Genomic DNA, 20,946 nt, shown 5'->3' on the forward strand with positions numbered 1-20,946 from the left:
CCTTCCCTCTGGGCTGGCTGGCTCCTAAAATGGCTTCCCTACCGCAGCATGAGGCAGCCAGTGGCCTCACATGACCCGGCCCCTCTGCCTTCTTCCTTCACAGTCGCCCAAGACCAGATTTCTCTATAGACTCAGCTGGACTTTCCCTGTATCTTCTCTTTACCCAGCACCACCTCCCTCTTCCTGAGGAACCACATTAAATTCCCGTCTTTCTCTCCACCAGGTTACAGTCCAGGACTTAAATAGAATATATATGTTTTTACATTACATTTCTATGGCAGGCAACAAAGATTCAGTTTAAATTCCAATATCCATCTTAGATCTCCAGTTTCCCCAGGACTATTTTTTTTCCCCAGGTTTTCAAGTGTGAAACTCGGAAACGTTGGGGACCACTTAATTTTTCCCAGATACTTCTCTAGGATGGCACGGCTCCTTGGACCACACCATAACTCATCCCCACTGATGACTGTTAAGTAGTAAACTTTTTCAAGCTTCTTAGCAGAATCCAGACGTTGCAGCACGCGGCCAAAACCCTCCCAACACAACAGGTTTCCTAAATGATGAAGCAACAACAGCTGCAGGGACTCGTCTAACACCAGGGACACAGAAGATTCTGGGAGCATGGGTTAAGAGTCAGAAAACCAAGAAGCAAGGATAGAGTAATTTTTGTTTCATGTGCAGAAATGGTGATACTCTGATGCCGATTACATTCTCCAAAACTAAACACGTTTTCACAACAAAAAGAATGTTGTTGACTTGCCAGAGAGCGGAAGGGAGAAGCTGGCACTTACCCGCGCTGATATCTGCGTTATCAATCCATTACTTGGTCTTTCCTTCTGAAGCTTTCCGACAAGCACTCGTTTGTCAAAATGGTATTTTCTTACCGCTGTTAGTGACAATAAAACCTCAGACTGCTTTCTTCAACGATGACATTTTTCCCCTGTATCTTCTGCTTGTGCAGGTGAAGTGGCTGCAATCCATACTGTCATTATCAGCTTTTTATCTTAATGCGTACAAAGCAATGCTGTTAGGGAACATAAGTATGGCTACTCTTCATGTAATTTAAGAAACTGTATAGACTAGGGAAAGACAAACAACTGCATAGTGTAGGAAAGGGAATAAAAACAGAAAGAGCATACAAGAGAGAATCAGAAAGAAGATGGAAGACACTAGAATGAGGAACACCTGCCAAATATATGTTACAACAGATGGGAGTGAGATGAGATGAGAAGAATAGGTGGAGAGATTTCAGCGAGGAAAGCATAAGAATGAACAGCAGACAGCACAGGCTAGAAGATATCCAAAGAAATACTTGGAGATGCAGGACATTGCATAAGGAAGAAAATGAATGGAGGAATGTGCAGGGGAGTTGAAAATGCAAGTGTAAAAAAGCACATTAAATAGAAAGGGGCTGAACCAGCAAGCAGCTACATTAGGAGACAGGAGAGGGTGAAGACGTGTTCTTCCTCTCTTAAAGAGTCTCTTTGTGCATCAGTTCAGAGTTGAGCTCTCTACCAAGTTCAAAGAAATTGGCTAGAGCTCCCTCCAAAGGCAAATAGTAAAGAGATCTTATATATTTTTATTATATGAGCCAATCTCATATGTGTTTGGGAATTATCACAAGGTACTACAGCCCTACCTGGATTCACTACAGCATACACAAAATGTGCGTGGTCCTCTGAAAGCTTATTTCACACCAGCCTTCGTGGCAAAGAGTGAAGCCAAATGCAGCCAAACTGGGAGCAAAAATTGAAAGCAGGAAGGCAGACCAAGCAAGAGAACACCTGAAGTGGATTTTGAAGATGAGATGGAAGCAAGGAAAGGAGAGTAGAGTGGGGAATAGGATGGCCAGTACCTTCCTATATGTCTGCTCCACACCAGTCCTGCACCCTTGTTTTTTGCTTGGTGGGGACTCCATCCCCTCCCAGTCCAGGTAAGGCAGGGTAGCTAGAAAACTCACTTACAGGAAAAGCTGAGTGTGTAGTCACCTTGAGCTGTTAGTCCCTCTCTGCTCTGTGCTCTTCTACAAATAGCATCAGCTCCTGAAGGCAGAAAGACGAAGCCACCATATTTTTTGAAGTAAGTTCAGTTGGCTGCTCTCTCCTTCAGCAGGCACCAGAAAACACAACAAGGGAAGTGGCACTGAAAGGGAGTGCCCCAGGAAAACCAAGATCGTAGTTCAGATTATTTCTTTCCTGCATTTGTCTCTTAGCCCTAGAAAAGGGACGAAGAGAGCTGGAATAGCGATCGTTTCATGCTCTCCTCCGTAAGGAGGCGTTTCACCCTTTCTTCTCCTTTCTAAAAGGGGAGCAGGGCTTCCTTTGGAACCACTACACACAGCTTGCATAGCAAGCGCATTCAAAGCTGAATTTCATGCTCTGAAATGTTTGCATTTAATCTGGCACGTGTAGTTTTCCCTAGAAAGTATGAGTAGACACTTACCGCGGATTAGTACAACGTAAGAGTATAAAGGTATGTTTTTATCTCATATTAGGTGACACTACAGGATTACATTCCAGTTTACCTAGCAATGTTTTGTAATCTATTCAGATCCTTAAGGCTCAAACGTCCAAGGCATATTAAAAAGAATCTGAAAAGAAAATATCATTAATTCTCAAATGACCCCTAATAACTTGTCTAGAGGCTGGGCTCAAAACTGTACTTTTAGCTACTTCTAACAGTCCTTCTAGAACAGTGGGGGTGGCCTTATTTTCTCTACTAATTTGTGAAACTGAATGACATCTGCTGGAAGAATAGTCAAGACAGGTTTGACTCAAGAACAAAAATGAAGAGCAAAAAATCAGGATAAATGAGCAAATGGGGTAGGTTGGAAAGATGGTACAGACTGTAAAGGTAATGGAACACTTTAGAGAGGTGAGACAAACATGGGGAAGAAGAGGAGGCAGAGATTGTGGAGGGAACTAGACTGTTGCACAGGTGGGGAAAAAAAATCATCTGTTGACTTTGATTGTCACTTGATAGTTTCAAAACTTACTTGTTTTTGAGCTCAGTAGACACTTTTAACCGGTGGTGCAACTGGAGCTAGCCTGGAATATGGCGCTCTCACACTGGAAAAGGAAGATATCTGTGGGCTGTTTTAGATCTGAGGCATGGGATTCATCTTAGTTTATTTGATGGAAAATATATTTATGAGGTTGCCTAGGCTCCATTTTCTTCATAATTATTAAATGCAGCTAGCAGCAGCATTTATTCAGTACTATACCAGCTACTCTTTAGGATTAGTGATTTTTAACTTTGGCGCTAAAGGCACGAAACTGCTGCTGTCATTGCCTCTCCTCCAGCTATCCATGTGGATACAAATGAAGCACCCCCTTACATGTGTGGAGGTACTTCCAGGGGGATGTTTGCAGCTCCAGCACAGAGGGGACTTCACGTCAATCACCTACCTGTCTGGACATGCTGCCATCCAGCCCACAGCAGTGAAAAGCGTTGAACCATCCCATAAAGGTAATCCTGCAGGAGTAGAAACTGGCAACCCAGGTTTCATCCTGTATGAGATTCCTGATTTCACACATCTCTGCCTGTTAGACTGGGGTGCTTTAAAATACAAGGTAGGTAGAGGAAATACAGCTGAGATAATGACTTCAGTCCCGCAGATGGCACTACCAGCTAATTGAGTGTATAAAAAAATCCTTTGTATGTTGGCATACAGCATCCACTTTGTACGGCATATAGGAAGAACACACTCCCAATGCTGTCAGAAAAAAAATCCTTTGTCAACTGCCAGTAACTGAACTAACAAAATGTTGAATATCCCCTTTTGCCAAGTCCTTAAGCACCATGCTCATAAAGGGCTTCAAGAAGTCTTCAGTAGTGCCAAATCTTCTATTGGTCGTGATGCACTAAGTTATGCTGACTGATGTGAAGTCAGCTAACTGTGATAAAGAATCCATTAAAGAACTGAAAAGAATAAATGAAGCTGAATAAATTATTGAGGGATTCAGAACAAACTCCACCAGATGACTACCTGTCATGAAAAAGACATGTTCTCCTGTTGCTGTCAACCAGCGGGCTCATAAAAAAACAATTTATCAACACTTAGTGTCTGCTCCCTGCTGTCATTTGTCTTCCAGTCCTTTGCCCTTTGCCTGTATTATGAAAAGCTCTCTACACCTGGCTGATGAAGCCACTTCTCTATTTTCATCTCAAGGGCTGAAATACTACCCGGTTCAGTGGCTGAAACCCTGAACTGTCTTGCCAAGTGTCCATGATAGTGTTGTATACAACAAGCTTGCACAACAACAAACCCGATTAGTCTAAGGAAATGTTATCTCAGATCATATTGCCTGCCTTTCTAGAAAGCTTCTCCCCAAGAGCTTCTTTTAACTCCTCCACCCACTAACACACTGGGACAGATTGACCTCTAAGCCTATATCCGTAAATGCAACTGTGGCTTATGAGAAAGAATGCACAGATCTTTAATCATGAGACTTTGCTTCAAGCTCTTTCTCTGTAAATCCTCTTTCCCGTTAGCAGTAAATAAGGCCCAATTCTAATTTTTCCCTTAATGTCTTTATTTGTTACGGATCAGGAGAAATTTAGCAAGATTTTCCAAACAGCAAACAAGAACAAAAGGTTAACTCTTTGTAGGTACAATTCTCAGGATGCAACTGCCTGAAAAGCATCTTCCAGGGTAGTGATTAACCAAATCAAGAGGAAAGCAAAAATCTTAAGACATGCAAAAAGGAATTCACATGCAGAAACAATCTTGCAGAGTAAGTCTTCTCTGAATCTGTGGGGCACCATTTCCTACCGAGGAATGGCACAGAGCTGGTAGGGAGGTGGCTTCATTGTGCCCCCAAAAACAAGCTTTTTATTGACTTCTTTCACTCCTTCTGGCAGGGTGAACGTGAATGCCTGTAGCAGGGTGGAAAAGACAATAAAGAGCTCCATCCTTGCCAACAGCTCCCCCATACATACACGGTGCCCTGAGAAAAGACAGAAAAGACAATCAGCCAAAGGATTTCTATCACACCTCCCTTTCTAACCTGCTTGGTTTTTTTGTTTGTTTGCTTGTTTTCTGCAGACTTTGTCCTTTTCTCTTAACTGGCTTAGTCATTTAATGATTCAGAGCTGAAAGGCTGCTTGTATTTCCACTGAAAGGTTTAATCTATATTTACAGCAGGCAGCAAGACATTATAGAAATGATCACCAGAGTTGCATAGTTTACATTTACAGTCTTCCTACACTATGCATTTTGCTGCTACTATTTTGATAACTGGATCTCTCCTCCAAGAGAAACTGGATCTGTCTTCCAAGAGAAACTTTTCTATGTTTCCTTCTCTTCCAATCTTTTCCACATACAATTGGACTTCTCTCTTTCTGGAGATCTTTAAAACAATGGAATGTGTTTATATACCTATTTGTAGATGCTTTCCCAGTTATGTTGGAGAATGAATGGATCTTAAGTTGCTATCACATGGAGTAAATAAATCCCTGTTCAGTGCACATACCTATTGAAAACGGTAAGAATGCTTCTCTGTTTACAAAGTTTCCATCTTTATCCAGAAAGTGGCCTGGGTTGAACTGATCAGGTGTCTCCCATTTTTCAGGATCAGACAGAACAGAGTCAATATTTGATAAAATTATGGTGTTCTGAAAAAAGGAGCAGTGGCTTCAGTTCTGTCTTACTGTTCATATTCGTCAGATAAGCAAATAATGACAAAGAAGCAAAGAATTTAAAGTCCTAATTTAAAGTCTCATTTTTTCAAAAATGAGATCAAGCTTTAAAACATTTCATAAGAAGTTTCAACTTTTGAGAATGTTGCAGCTTCCTTTCCTTTATTACTTGCTGCCAGTAGGTTCAATAAAATAAATGGGTAGGATTTTATAATGTTCATATTGTTAAAATGTGTTGCTTTTATTTTTCCTATTGTCACTAAGTATTTTTATTACTTACTCAGCTTTTGAGTTACAGAATATCATGAGTATCAGTTTAATTTTTCTCTTTGTTACTCAATAATTTCTGCAATGCTGGAGTTGCTTTGAGCAGATCCAGAAAAAAGGAATGAAAATGAAACTACATGAAAAGCAGTGATGGGAGAATATTTAGAAACAAGCCCTAATGTACCTTTCCGTTACAAAACTTGAAAATACTTTAGTTTCGTTATAGCATTTGCAAGATACTGCTTTTAAAAGCTTGTGATAGGAAAATAATTTCAAATTTCCAAGCTTTTCAGTAGAACCTTTTTTTCATTTTTGGATGGCCTCTGTTCCAGCTGATAAGTGCTTTTGACAAGGGACAGACCTGAGGTTGCTGGAAATTAATATATTTATTTCCAGCCACCATTCACGAGTTTTCTGTCAACAGAAATAATAATCTAAGAACTTACTAATAGTTAGGACAAAGTGCACATTTCCTTGCAAAAGGCCAGCCTTAGAGACAGTCATAACTTAGGGGCACTGCTAGAACTGATAGGACACGAGTTCATGTCCCCAGTCAGGAAAACCCTCAAAAACCTTTCTAAATGCATCTAATGTACCAAAGACCTATTGATAGCAGCAGGTCTCAATCACAGTTGCTTTTCAATTAATTGAGCCATTAAATCAAAAGAAACTAAAAAAGGACAGTGTTTTGGGAATCACTAGCTGAGGTGGCTTCAGTCATTAAAAAGTTAACCAGTTAAAAGTAAAATTAAATCATTAAATCAGTTTTAAAAACGGTTACAAGTGTACCAGACATCAGATATTCAAATACGCAGCATATTTGTACCTTTGGAACAGGAAATCCCAGCAGCTCTGTGTCCTTCATGCTCTGTCTGGGAAGTGCAATTAAGATTATATTACTGTATCGCTGGATCTCGTGAATTACAGCGTTTGTATAGGGCAACTTTTTTCTATCCTCGTAGCAAATCAAGTCGGAACAACCCAGAACAGCATCTAGTTCCTTCTGGACTTTCTCTAAGGAGGGATATTCAGCTTTAAACATACAACAAACAATCTATAAACTCTATACTCATAATTTTTCCTATTGCTTTTTACAGTAGGAATAACATCCAACAAGATGAAGAAGATATTTTATAAAATAAGAATGCCTTCAAATACCCGTACAGATGACCTGAATAAAATTTGACACTGAAGTTGTTGATAGGTTGCATAACCAAGTAATACTTTAAAAATAATGGTAGCAGACAAAGGCATTCTATAAGAATATTTAGGTTCCTGTTACGTTTACTGCTCTGAGTTAATTTATAAAAAGACTTTTATTAGTATTTATTTTTCAGGCAGTGAATCAACTGGAAAATGAAATATTAATTGTGTATTAGGAGACCAGTTTAGTAACTGATCAAGGATTGTTCTTCACATAGATTTTGCTTGTCATTTACAGATGGCCTAATTGCTATTCTGTAATTACCTGCCTTGGGAAGCACACAAATTAATTTTTCTCAAGGACTTTTTTTTTTACTTACAATCTGAGCTGAAGTGGTAATTTCTGATTAATTTCTGAGCTGAAATGGTCTGATTAATACTACAGCCTTTATCATTGCAATTAGATTGACCCTATGCATCAGGAAATTTAAGACTGTTTTAATATATCCTGGGAGGGTGAAAGATCATGTTGTGAAAATTCAGTATGAGCAATCCAGTCACAAATTTTAGGTCTTTTGAAGAGCTGTTAGGTAACAACAATGGGACATCCTTTCTCCTTACCACTTCCACCATATTCTTCTTGCCAGCTTTCTGCTGTGCCAGCTAAAACTGTCAAATATGAGGCCTTCGAAGTGATTTGTATACCTTTTCATCCTTTTTATCCCGTACACTCTGATTCTTCCTTTTCACTCATTTTACTCTGCCAACGTTTATCTTTCTTTTGTGAATATCATTATTAAAAGCATACAGTTTCAAGCTACTCACCCCAATCTTTTTTTATATCTATTTATATGTAGATATCTATGTTTGAAGTTTTAAGCTTCATGGAATAACCACACGTATTAGCAACCTCCCACTGAATTGAAGTTATTTCTGCTGCAAAGAAGCCAGGAGCACATGAAAGAGTAGCAGTCATGGGTTGAAAAGGATGATCTGAAGACTCCATCATGTTCTCAGGTGCGATTTATCTCATCCGGGACTAGACTCCTCCATCTGATCAGATGAATCATACCCTGCATTCTGTATAGATCTTTTAAAAATGAAACCTAAAATGACTGGCCTATATGTTAGAAAGGATACAGCAAGAAGCAGATACATGCAGTTCACCTGATTCATACCCTAATAATTAGTTCCTTTACTATTCTTTGAACAAGCTCTACTACTATTTGCACATATATAATTTCTAAAAAGTTGCAAAACTGTTTGGGTCTGCTCACCTTGAATATCAGGATAAACCACCATATAGAGCAATGCCCAACGTAAAGTGGTGGCTGTAGTTTCTGTACCTGCCAGAAAAAGGTCAAAAATAGCCTGGATCAAGTTTTCTTCATCATAAGTAGCATCAGCATCTCCTTTAGTCTGTAGATATGAATTGGAAAGATCAAATTATGGCACACAAAAAAAAGAAGTAAACCACCTTGCATCACAGGAATATTTACTGATACTATCCAAAATGAAAAAAAAAAAAAAATTAAAGGGCTAGAAAATAAAACTTTCTGAATAATATGAAGACATTTTCTAATATTCTCCAGTACATTTGTCAATTTATCCTATCCATATACACATTTTGTTCTTCAGCCATGACAAAGTTACTAATTGTACATGCTTTCTACTCGTTCTGCAAATCCCATCTTAACAGTCATTTCTAGTTGTACCTTAACCATATGCAGATATGTTATTATTGTGGTTATAGATAATCTACCTGTAAATCTGCTTACATTATTACTTCATCCTCCTCCTGCCATCTCTTAGTGTCAGCTTTTTTTAATTCATCTACCTTTAAGCTTTTCTATGGAGAAATTGTATACTTCTAAATTTATATTAGACATCATTATAATCAAAGGAGCACTTTAAATCCCTTGTTGTTACTGGAGCATAAGAAGAGATACTCACTTTATCTATCTCATCCAAATAGTAATCAATAAAATCTTGATTTTCATCTGGTTTTCCTTTTTCTTTGTGGCTTTCAAGTTCTTTTGCTAATAGAGCGTTCACAAAATTTATGCTGGACATAGTCTGTTTAAATGGTGCTAGGAAATGGCTTGCAAGCCAGGGAAACATTTCATATACCTATAAAAGAGATATTTTAGATATGTGGTATTACTGACATTAGCAAACTAAATTTGAATCCTGATACAGGGATTTGAGTAGTGGAAAAAGCAGATGAAAGACTCTGATGACTGCATCTTCATTATTACATTGAAGGGATAGTGCCTATCCCACGATTCATTAAAGCCTTTCTTAATCTCATTTTTCCCTCAAGCAGAATTTCTCTTAGGTTTATCCTATAAATTTTCCATTGTGATGTACAAAGAATAAATGAAGTTCCTCTGTACCCCAGTTCTTTGCTAGGCTGAACTTCATATAAACATGTCCCTGTTCTCCGTTTATCCAACGTACGTATCATTTCTGTCTCACTAAAAAACCAGATCCAGGCTGACTTCCTTGACACATCTGTTAACTGAAAATAGAAACCCAGGTTTATTTTCTTACTGTAGGATACCACATGCATGGGGATTTTACTCAGATACACCTTCTCACAGACAAGAAGGAAACATGTCACATCTGTGTGATTTGCAAAACAACTTGATGAAGTAGAAATACTGAGCCGTGTGGATTCCCTACTGTTTACGCATTGTTGTAAACCTATTCACATTCTTGCACTTATACCATTATAAAACCACATCTCAGCAGAAAAGAAACAAAACACTTTTTACATTGATTCCATTCTTCTACTTCATTTCCCTTTCTTTTTTCCCCTTTTAGAGATTGCACCACATCCTTCCAGTTTACAGAATTACTGCAGCTTAAATTATGCATTAGGTCATAACTCTTGGGCTCACCTATTTAAATGGCAGCTGCATTACAAAGATTTATCTTCCCACAAACCTATTCAGATTCCTGGCTTGTGTTTCTTCTTCGTCCTACTGCATAATTTTTCTTAAAACTACCTGTCCATTTACCAGGAACACAGATTAGTACAGACTATCATTAAAGGATTGTACATCACCGTGAAAGCACTGTGGAGAGCAGGACAGAATGAAATATTGGACTAGAATGTTTTTGTTATCTGTGGACACACTATTGAGAGTTTTTAAGAACAGCTTCTACAAATACCTACTGAGAGCAGTTTGGAAATATCTGATCTTGTGTTTACCCTGAATAGAAGATAGCTGAGGAACCATTCCACCTGTACCTTCTGGAAGAAAAAATCATAAGTAGTTTTGTTTTATTTTATTTTATTTACCCAAAGTATCAAATTAGTCCTCAAATTCTCTAGGACCTTGATTACAGCAGTTTCCAGTTAGTAAGAGATGGTGGAAATCACGCAAGATACGAAGCTGGATGAGTTCCAGCAAGTTCTGCAGAAGCAGGCTGCCTTGTACATTGGTAAATTGACTTCTTGACTATATACAGTACTGTGGTTCCCATTCATAAATAGTTAATGATGAAACTGCCCTTGTTTGAGGCAACCTGTTCTGCTGTTTTGGCAGCTGCAGTCACAGCTTCACACAGAAGCAAGATAGCAATTGTTTCTGTCCAGCGGACCAGATGTGAAGTTAGGGGCTGCTGTCTTGAATGGAGACAAATATCATCCAGCAGCTAATGGAGAGTGACTTCCAGCATGTATTACTGAATTCTCATAAGGACATGCAGAGGTGGTAACAGGTGTTGCTGCCAAAAGCTATAGGGAAAAGCTACGATTAAGCAATTTCATTATATGTTACCTTTGCGCAAAACAGTTGCTCTACTTAAGTTTCTATGAAGTTAGCTACTAGCAGTGGAGGAAGCAGTAAACACCCATATTACTCTTGACATTTATTGACAGTCGTATGATTTCATATAGTGAAGAAAGCCACTTTGACAGATAGAATTTAAGATAAGCCTATTTCAGAGATTTTCAGATATTTTTACCTATATTTTACTACTGAGTTTCAGTTATAGTTTCAAACACTGGAGTTGTACAGGTAGCACTTTTGCAAGAAAGTTCTTTGTACATCTCCCAAACATGTAGCAAGCCCATATGTTTCCATCCCTGTCCACCAGACATGGGAAATTTCTGTCCTATGATGAAGCATAAGCAATTGAAACAAGTTTTGAATGAGGCATCTGGAAGTACTGTTCTGATGCATACTCCAGCAATTCCAGGTGCACTAGTATTTATTTTTGTTATAAAAGTAACAAGCAAGTTGCCTTTTTCATTGTCTATCTATGTAAAGTAAACAAAGAAACAAAAAAAATCTTTTTCCTCACAAAAAAAGAGATGCTGTTCACAAATGCTGTTATAGTATCAATGGATTCAATCAAGCGGTGAAAATTTTCATCATCTGTAGAGAAGCGATGTCCAAAAATCACAGAACAAATCACATTTGAGACAGTATGAACAACAGGCATAGTGGGGTCCAGAGGTTTTCCTGTAAACACAGTAAACAGCATTCACCATTAACACTTACTGCTCCTGCTTTTCCCACTGAAGGGAGAGCTGATAACATTTTATAAACACTTCTGACGTTAATTAGATTGCTGGATGGCAAATTGCAAGTTATTGGTAAAAGGCATGAGTAAACAATAACTTCAGACATCTAAAAAACACTGCTGGTTAAAAAAAGGCAAGACTGCTGGTGGGAATGGAATTAGTAGTAGTTATAAAAATACCCAGATTTCACAGAACCTTGGCATCAGCAGATCTCATGTTTGGCAATAACCAGGGTACACAAAAGGTCAGCTGAGACATTGTATGAATAAGGAGCTGAATTGAAAAGAGAACCGCCTTCTATTCTTTGCTCATATCCTTTACACCTGAGTAACAGAATAATTGAGCATACCTTTAGATTCACCCCGTTATTCAGCAGCACAATCTGAACAAGCTTCCTCTTACTGAGGAGGCTACCACAAGCCGTGTGAGGTGAGCTTTTTCCACTGCACTTGCCCAAGCAGAGCCATAGGGTTGTGCAGCCTTGGTCAAAGCTTTTAGTATTTCGTGCCTTGTTTTTCTTTTCCGCAGAGGGATATGGGGTGTTGTGACACTTATTTTGTTACTGTTTGCTTGTACGCTGATTCTGTGACCATGTAATGTAAAACTGATTAAGAAGAAATAACACTAACAGACAGGGACCATGGAGTCTCTGCCAAGTTCATACTGTGGGGTTTCACATGTAGCGCTTCTGCAAGCAAATGTCTTATGCAGATCATATGATACAGATCTTTGAGACTCAGCTCTGCACGTACACTTTAAATCCATTTTTGTAATCAAACAGTTTCAAAAGCTATAGGTGACCCATTCTTCAGCAAAATCACCCATTGCACAGACTGACCTGCATACTGAGTCACGTACCATTTGTTTTCTTTAAGTATTCCACCAGGTGATAGGCCTCCTCTTGTAGTCGATACTCCTGGTCTTTTTTCCCTACTCCCATTTTCCTCATTGTTGCAAGTCCAAAACGCCTCTGTTGCTTCCAGAGACGACCGTTAGAGAACATAACACCTAGGATCATAATGAACTAATGCTGTTAATGCTTTATAAATGAATGAATTGATACAGTTAATACATCAAAGAAGCTTCTCCTCCATTCTGATTTTTTCACATTTTTGCTAGCAGTCCGGCAGCATTTCTCTTTCCTCTCCTTTCTTCTTCTAGTTTAGCCGTCTATTTCCTGTGTAGAAACTCTTACAATAGCTGTATTCTGCCATTATTGTTCTGACACAATCAAAAAAAGAAATGTTTCATAAAAACTCATGAAAATATTAACCTTTTTTCCACTGCAAATTAAGGACTTCAAGGTTCTAAATCAGTTTCCAAACCCAGGATTAGAACACACGAAAAGAATTTGTGAAAATAATAATTACCCTTTCCATGAGTCAAAATGTGAAAGGTACTGCTTGTTGGCCTTCCAGCAACTTCTTCAGCATGGACAGTCAGACCTTCCTTCACTGCCTGAAACCCTTGCAGGACAACTATAGGAACATTTGAAACCCATAAGGTGAAGACATTACCATGAATTTTGGCCATCTGTAGAATAAAGCAGCGTCAGAACAACATGGGTGAGAACCAGTACATTTAAATCAAACAAGATGAACCACATCTCTTCCCTTGGCAGATGCTTCAGGGGTGATTGACCTTGAGCAGAGAGCATCAGATCTATCCCTACATATAATATAGCTTGAAGTCAGGTTTCTATCTGAAGTCTCATTTACTAAAGATCAAGATGTTCCTAAAATGTCAGACAGCCAATATTGCCAATGTCCGTGATGTTATTTGTCACGTCTTACAATTCAAACTCGTTGCAGATGAATTCTTACATGTTTGTAAGGAGAAAACATTAGCTCATGAGTTTTACGTGAACCATCTACAGATTCCCCTTTGTGTATTAAGTGTAGCAAAAGCAGCTGAGGAGGTGGTTAAAGCAGGAATCGCCCTCTCCTTTCTAGCTCCGCTGGGATAGCCTTGTCTCCACAATGCCCTGCACACAGACAGCACTAGGAGTAGGCAGGACAGTCCTTTCCCTGGCTGGAGAATCGGGAGCTGGAAAAGTAAAAGGCCGAGGGAAGTGCAACAGTACGTAGATCAAAGTAGCAAGACTGTGGGGCAGAACAGGCTGGGAAGAGTGGGGAGTTGCCAAAACATCCCAAGAACTGCAGGACAAAATTTTGCTGTCTGAGAGCAAACAAGAGGGAACAGATATGCATGGTGAACAAAAATTTATACACGTGCTTGCACGTTTGTGTTTAATTTCATTTTTGGAAGGACTAGTTCATGGCTTTTGAAATCTTATGATGAGCAATACTACTCTTCAGGTTTGAGAGATCAGAAATAGAAGAAAACACAACAGACGTGCACTGGCTATGATTTTATGTTGTGGAGTCATACTACTTTGCCTTGAAATATGCAACTCGGGAGAAGAGAACAGGGAAGAGAAGAACCAGGGAAAAGGAAGGTTGAGAACAAAGAGTGAAAGTGAGGTGCTATTACTTACATATTTAAATGTTAAATATTCAATATATATGTATGAGGAATATAAAACACTAGGATTCAAATTCTAGCATTACAACCAGACTTAGAAAAGAGTTTGAACGTAGGCACACAATGAATTAGTTCAGCTACTCAAAAGCTCCATCAGGCTCAGCAGACTGAAGTCTCTTGTGAAAATCTGACCAAATTGTATGTCAGAAAAAAATATTTATTCTAAGATCTTTTGAAAAATCTGTTGAAAAAATGCTAAAAAATGCATCCTTTCTATACTGGAAACACAGATGCACTCAGTAGCTATTTCATGAGATATTTAGAAACTGCCCGTGCAAAAACAGTCAGCACACAGACATGCAAAAGACTGCACAGAATTAAAGACTCTGCTTTAAAATGTATCTTTTTCCTATGTGTAAGACAGGAATATTATCATCAGTATTGTTTTGTTCATCTGCACATAAGGTTTTAATGACATGTTTCATAGTAAGCTGGAAATTTTCATACCAAGAAACAGATATTTTAATGATGCCCACCCATTTTCACATTTATACAATTTAGATTAAATCCTCCCTAGCACTCAAAATAAGACTCTCTTCAACACTCACATTTACTTTTCAATCAGCTTATGAGTCCATTAATTAGTTGCCTGAAAATACATACTTTTTTAAGGATCTCATGATGAATTTGGAAGTTCATCTGCAGCAGATTTCCAAAGAAGGGGTATGGAGTTGGTCCAGGAGGAAATCGTCTTCGCATCCATTGCAATTTCAGAAACTGCATAAACAGCAGAGACACCACAAAAAATACCAGCACCACACTTACTGTTAACATTTCACTTCTGATTTACAAGGCTACGTTTTCTCTGAAAAACTGCTATATAGACAGAGGATAGATCCACTTTATCTTGCTTTGCTGGTACCTCCCTAAAAAGAGAAAAAGATGTTGAAGCTTCTGTGCCTCTCAGTCCTTCCCTCTTTATCACTTCACTTTACTTGCCCATCCCAGAGAATGAAGTGTTGTTATTTTTAAGCATATATGACATCATTCCATTATATTGCAGTATAAATCTGACAGTCGTCAGCTCTTCAAGGGATACAAAATGCAGGTTAATTATATGCCTCCTTGTGCAATGACGGTTGCGGTGACAAAAATCCCTGCCTACAGTACTGGTTTCACAAAAAGCCTCTTGCAAGAACAGAGAAATAAAAAAAAAAAATCCTGAGGGTTGGCTACACACCCAAGGCCAGTGGAGTTACTGAAAAGTTCAGGCTCATCAGTAGCCATCACATGCATCAAGTGCCTGCACTGCTCCTTCACTCACCTCGTATTACTGCTTGATTCTGATGTTCTCTGCTATTCCTTTAATATTTTATTTTTCCTCATGGTTTAAATTGTAAGCTCTTTGGGAGATGGCTGGACCTTTTAATTTTGTGCCTAGAGCACATAAACCAGAAAAGACTCTAATCTGTCATTGGGTAGCAAGAGTTTGATGGTTATAATGGTATAACACCTAAGTGTCCACACACTCCCTATTCAGCTGCACAGATAAGTGGGGCTGCAAGGTCTTCATGACCAAGTAGAAAGCAAAATTTCTTCACCTGCTCCAGCTGCCTCTCAGCTAATTCCCACTGTATTGCCTGCAGTAGGAGTAAAGATGACACACAACTGTCTTTGTGAGCTTCTTTCACAAGCACTGCTGTGCGACTGAGCAACTCCATTTGGAAGCTGTGGATTGCTTTTCCTTTATGGAGGTAGAGCCTATGCCTCTGCAGGACGTGTTTCCTCTCTCACCTGCCTGCCGCCCTACCCTGAGGAGTGATGCTAGGAAAGCACATCATTTTAGATACCATCTGAGAGGGATGAACATCAACAGCTAAAGAGAAATAGGGCAGCAGAAGCATGGAAACAAAACTTGATGCTTGAGGAGGGCCAACATCTTCCATAACTTGTAGGAGACAGTCTCCAGTACCCCGGATTCACGGTAGTCCTTGGTGAGAACAGAGGTCCCTCCCCAGGATCAGACCAGCCTTCTCCCTCCTCCTCTTCACTCCTCTTACATCAGCTCACCGCTGACTGCCTGGGGCACAGCGTGGGGGCCCTAGAAGGAAAAAGAAACACTCTGCAGGAGCTGCCCTCTCTGCAAGCCGCCTGCCAAAACCTGGGGACGGAAAGGGTCCCGCACCCAGCACCTTCCCTGCAAACCTCAAGTACCTACTTGGTGCCACGCAGGGTCTCTCTGCCCGGCAGCAGGACGTGCCTGGCCAGGGGAAGCCACAGAAGCAGGATGTGCTCCTCTGCTCTCCCCCGTTCTCTGAGTGAGGGCAGGAGCCTTGCCAGAGAGAGGGGAGGGAGGAAGAGCATCACCGCGACTGCCCCTTAACTCCCACGCTGACCTTTGGGTTGTACTTCTGACAAGCAGTGAGAGCAGCCACATTCACAGTCCCTCCACAGACCCGAGGCCAATGTCTTCCCCTCCCCAGGACCCTCACCTGCCTCCCCCTGAGGTTAGGCCCAGAAAAGCAGTGCATTTGCCCAGGCTGGAAGCACACTCCCTGGCACGCAGGGGATGCTGAGGCTGGCTGTGGTGGGAAATGAACAAAAAAAGCTTTTACTGGACTAGGTGCAGACTTCTTTAATTTTACACAACACTAATCACTCACCCCATCTCGGCACCGGTCTTGAGAAGATCAGGCTCCACGAACTGTCCACAGATGAGTCCTCCTTTGGAGGAGACTTTGGTGCTCTCACAGCCCAGGGAGGCAAGCATCGTCAGGAGCTCCAAGGCACGAGGCAGCCGCGAGCTGCAGCCTGGCTAAGAAGAGCAGAAATAACAGGCAGATAGGGCTGCAACACAGCACACACAAAAAAAGGAAAGATGAGAAAATGAGGTGTGAACAATTACAGTGAAGACTGTGACAAATACGTGCTTAACTTCAGATGCCCATGTGAGAGCATAAGGAATCACTAAGGTACTGAGGTGTTTTGCAGTACTTGAATTCTTCCAAGTAGACTGCTCTGACATCAAGGTAGGTTAATTTAAAGCAACGTAACACAATTAGAAATGTCATTTAAGTTTCCAGTTAATAGATGATCAGCATCGATTTAAATACCTTTAATCCCTTCCTGCATTGGTTGATCTTCATTCTCCTCCCAGAGAAAGATTTAGGAGTCTCAGTATTCCAAGGATGTTTTGGGGTTTTTTTTCCCCAACAACTATACAAGAGACTATATCTAATTGTTTTATTCCTTGAAACTTACTTGGTAGAATTTACTGCCACAACCAAGAGTAAGTGTTCTTTGTTTAAAACATAGTTTTCTTCTCGTATATTTCTAGATCTTCTCCTTAGCGTATTTATACTTGAGTTTGATATTTCTAAGAATTATTATATCCAACTCCCAATAAATTTTATAACCCCAAAGTATGGAGAGAAGAAGGAAGAACTGAAAGGAATAGAAAATGCGGGAAAGGCACTGCAAGAGGCAAACAAAAATGGTTCTTATTTCTTCATCTAGCTCCACGAATCCCCAGCATTGGGGATATTTCCCAGCAAATGGCAATGAGAATAGTATCTGTCTGAAATTACAGGGATTGTAATTGGTACCATTACTGATAATAACATGGTATTGGTACATAACGGTACCAATAGATACTGTCCATCCACCCTGCATTTGGCTTCATATACAAACAAAATCACGACATTTAAATTGGTAAATTAATAAATATCATACTATTATTGTAATAATATAGACAATATTTAAATTACAAATTAATCATTATTAAAGAACATGGTGTTATCAAAAATACCAGGGTGAGTCAGTCAACTGCACATGAAAACTTAAATCCCTTTGTTGACCAGCTTAAAGTTAATTATAAGACTTTTTTATATATTCAGATTAGATGTTTATGAAAGCTATTCAGTACTTCTCACATTGTACTTTAATGAAGTTGAGGTTGTTTACATGTGGCAACTCCTAGCACAATGAAATGTTTGAACACCGATTTGCACAGGTCAAGCCAGTGCTTAAAATTTTGCTGACTTAGCTCTATTGGTTTGAGATGTGAAAAACCTTTGTCTCCATGCTGACGTTGCTGCACTGATGAAATCCCTTCCGTGGACAGGATCATGCTACCAGCGATTTGTCAGTTCATGCCTTTTGGAGGTGCAGGACCATCCTGTTGGCAGAAAAGCTCTAACAGAGCACACTGGTCAAGATGTTCCTCAGACTGGACAAGGCAAAAGAAGCAGCAAGGTTTGTTATCAACTCACACAATGGAATCGGACCGCAGCATTGATCTGCTTCTGACAAAAGAACTGCAGATGTTATAGCCATTTATGTAATTTATTTTCTTAGACTCCTTAATCTTGTTCTTTAATAAGGAATGTAAAAACTTACCAGATAAAGCTGGACCAAGTTTGGGGAAAAAATCTCACATGATGTTCACTGCATTGCTATCTCTTGGGACATGAAAAGCAGAACCAGGACCGTTACACCATCCCTCATTGCCAGGTGACCCCAATTAAACAATATATTCACCACTTTCTACGGATTTCTTTTTTTTCTTACACTGATTTCTCTTCACTTTCTTGTTTGTTGTTAAATTTGAGGTATGTTTTCTCTTCTTCTTGACCATTTTGCAGCATTACAAACAATCTGAAAGAGCAGGTTGCTTTGCACTTAGGAGCAGTACTAACTACATGGACAGTAGTTAGTGACAGTACTACATCAGTTTGTGAATCACAGGTCTGAATATTAGTTTTTAAAACACTGGGCGTAGTAACAATGGTATGAAAGCTCAGTAGTGCTTGGGACAGAAATTAGGAATGAGATAGCCACAGCATGTTATGGCAGGCAATCAAAGAAGATGAGCACAAAAAATTCCGTACTGAAGTTTGTTGCACTAAGACTACAAAGCAGAAGTCTTAAACAGCTCAAGACTTGTACGTCTATTTAAAAACACAGAGTTAGATGGACCAGATTACTTCTGAGTGAAAACTCTTCCAGTGCTATCTAGTTTCTTTATCTACCGCATTTCCTTTTGTCTACCGCAGTTTTTATCTTCCTGTTTGGGAAATGAAATTCCAATATCAAGCTACCAACAGCAGAAATAATGCAATCCAGACCAGCAGCTTTCACCTGTGGCCTCCAGACCCCGATGGGTCCACAGACAACCTGTAAGGCATGGTGAAAGATGATTAAGAAATGCAGATTCATAAATGCTGTTCAGCAACATATAAAAACATTTTTTTACTTATAGTCTCTTAAAAAAATTACCCAATGGAAATACAAGTCCTTTGTAAAAATTTGCAGAAGGACTTGTATCTCCATTGGTTTCTTTTTTAAGAGACTACAAGTGAAAAAAGTTTTAAAGCAATACAGATCCTGTGTACCTGTTCCTAAACCTTACCTCTTATTCAGTCTCTCATATGTCCTGTATTCACAGAGGTGCCTGAGACTTGGGTGTCAACACAGCAGACACCAGCTGCCTCATTATACCCATTTTTGCAACATCATCTTTGTATTAGTAGAAAAACTGAATCCTAGTTTTGCAGTCGTGCACGACCCACCTTCCATTCCCGACAGAATCTACCTCAACACAATGCAGCATCACAGAGCTAGGTACGGATTAGAGAGCAGGAGAGCCACATCAGCTTGATCTGCTTCACCCACTAAGCTTACGCATCTCTTCTGCCAAGCTCTGACTAGCTGCAGCAGCAGCAGCAAGTGCCAGCTTCAAATCTGTGGGAGTCGTGATAAAAGCATCCATTTGAGCCCCTACCCAGATGCCTGAGAAAAGAGTACTGAACCTTATGATACAGAGCCCCTTCACAAAAACTAATAAATTCTTTTAACCAACAGCATTACATTAAAGAAAGAAAACTCTAACATGGTGCATGAACAAGGCAATGACAACTAATCCTGAAAGTATAATTGCAATAACAATTGTGAACTCTTTTCCTCAAGGAAGGAAACCGGTAGAGCAACAGAGCATTTGCTACATCCACTAGTAGCCCTCACTCTGACCTCGATTTTTAAATCTTGCTGGGTAACAAGGCCCGCCTCACAGTGTGAGTGGTTTCTGGCGCTTGCTCATCGCTAGCCCTGCTTGGGCACTGTTCCTGCTTCTGCCAGCTGCATCTTGCACACTCTTCCCCCTGGTGTGCGTGCCTGACTGACAGGCACTCTTAACTCAGCAGCTCTGCTAAGTCTCCCTTAGCTCAGCTGTTGGAAAGCTGTGCGCCACTGCCCCTGCGCTCACGGAAAACTCTCAAGAAGTTTGATTCTCACAGAGCTCTCAGGAAACACTACACTGTGTTTCCCTGTCACTCCTTTGCAGGCACCAAGTTCTGCTTCACAAGACTGCAAGCAGTCCCCTTAACTGTGCTTTCAGGCATCAATAAAGAGACATGGACGACCTAGACTGCTGTACACCATTATCATTACAAACTCCACGGTGTGAGAGGACTCCCTCTTTCATAAAAATGCCTTCCAAATGCACCACAACGAGATATGCAAAAAAAAAAAAACAAAACATTTTCAGGCCAGCCCACTGCTCCGTTACCATTTACACCCACTTTGTTTCACCAGCAGTGGGGCTCCCCTCTGCAATTCTTCATCAGGGAGTACGAGGGGCTTGCCTTCGCTTTCAGCCCGAGTCACTAGCCTCGCGCTCAAACAAAGGGTTGCGTTGTTGTAACTCTCTTACTTCCAGATTCAAGCTATCATCTCCACATGGCTCTCAGCTATATAGACAAATGAGCTGGCTCACACCTAGTTGAGGCATCCCTCCACAACTCCGTTCCCCCATGCAACCATACCTAGGGGCTCTGGCAATGCCCAGAGCCACCAACTCTGGGAAGAGCACTTCTATA

The 20,946-nt window shown here is 40.1% G+C and overlaps 1 protein-coding gene across 1 annotated transcript; it reads right to left on the bottom strand.

The window, feature by feature from the left end:
- Positions 1 to 4,546: 4,546 nt before the first annotated feature.
- Positions 4,547 to 17,867, bottom strand: LOC142085382 (cytochrome P450 2J6-like). Its single transcript, XM_075157230.1, has 10 exons — positions 16,735 to 17,867; positions 14,735 to 16,172; positions 12,958 to 13,120; positions 12,446 to 12,595; positions 11,365 to 11,525; positions 9,004 to 9,180; positions 8,328 to 8,469; positions 6,734 to 6,921; positions 5,475 to 5,616; positions 4,547 to 4,949 (listed from the first exon to the last, which is right to left on the bottom strand). The coding sequence occupies exons 2-10, from the start codon at positions 14,903 to 14,905 to the stop codon at positions 4,771 to 4,773; spliced, it is 1,473 nt and encodes a 490-aa protein (XP_075013331.1). The 5' UTR covers positions 14,906 to 16,172; positions 16,735 to 17,867; the 3' UTR covers positions 4,547 to 4,770.
- Between the last annotated feature and the right edge of the window lie 3,079 nt (positions 17,868 to 20,946).

The sequence above is a fragment of the Calonectris borealis genome, chromosome 9 (genome assembly GCF_964195595.1).
Source record: "Calonectris borealis chromosome 9, bCalBor7.hap1.2, whole genome shotgun sequence".
NCBI lineage: Eukaryota > Metazoa > Chordata > Aves > Procellariiformes > Procellariidae > Calonectris > Calonectris borealis.

What these genes read in the sequence shown, in the direction of transcription:
- LOC142085382 (XM_075157230.1), bottom strand. Translation starts at nt 14,905, where the DNA reads ATGTTAACAGTAAGTGTGGTGCTGGTATTTTTTGTGGTGTCTCTGCTG. An exon ending in ATCATGAGATCCTTAAAAAA is followed by an intron (nt 13,121 to 14,734) that starts GTATGTATTTTC and finishes TTTATTCTACAG; the next exon opens with ATGGCCAAAATTCATGGTAA. An exon ending in ATTTGGATGAGATAGATAAA is followed by an intron (nt 8,470 to 9,003) that starts GTGAGTATCTCT and finishes TCATATCTACAG; the next exon opens with ACTAAAGGAGATGCTGATGC.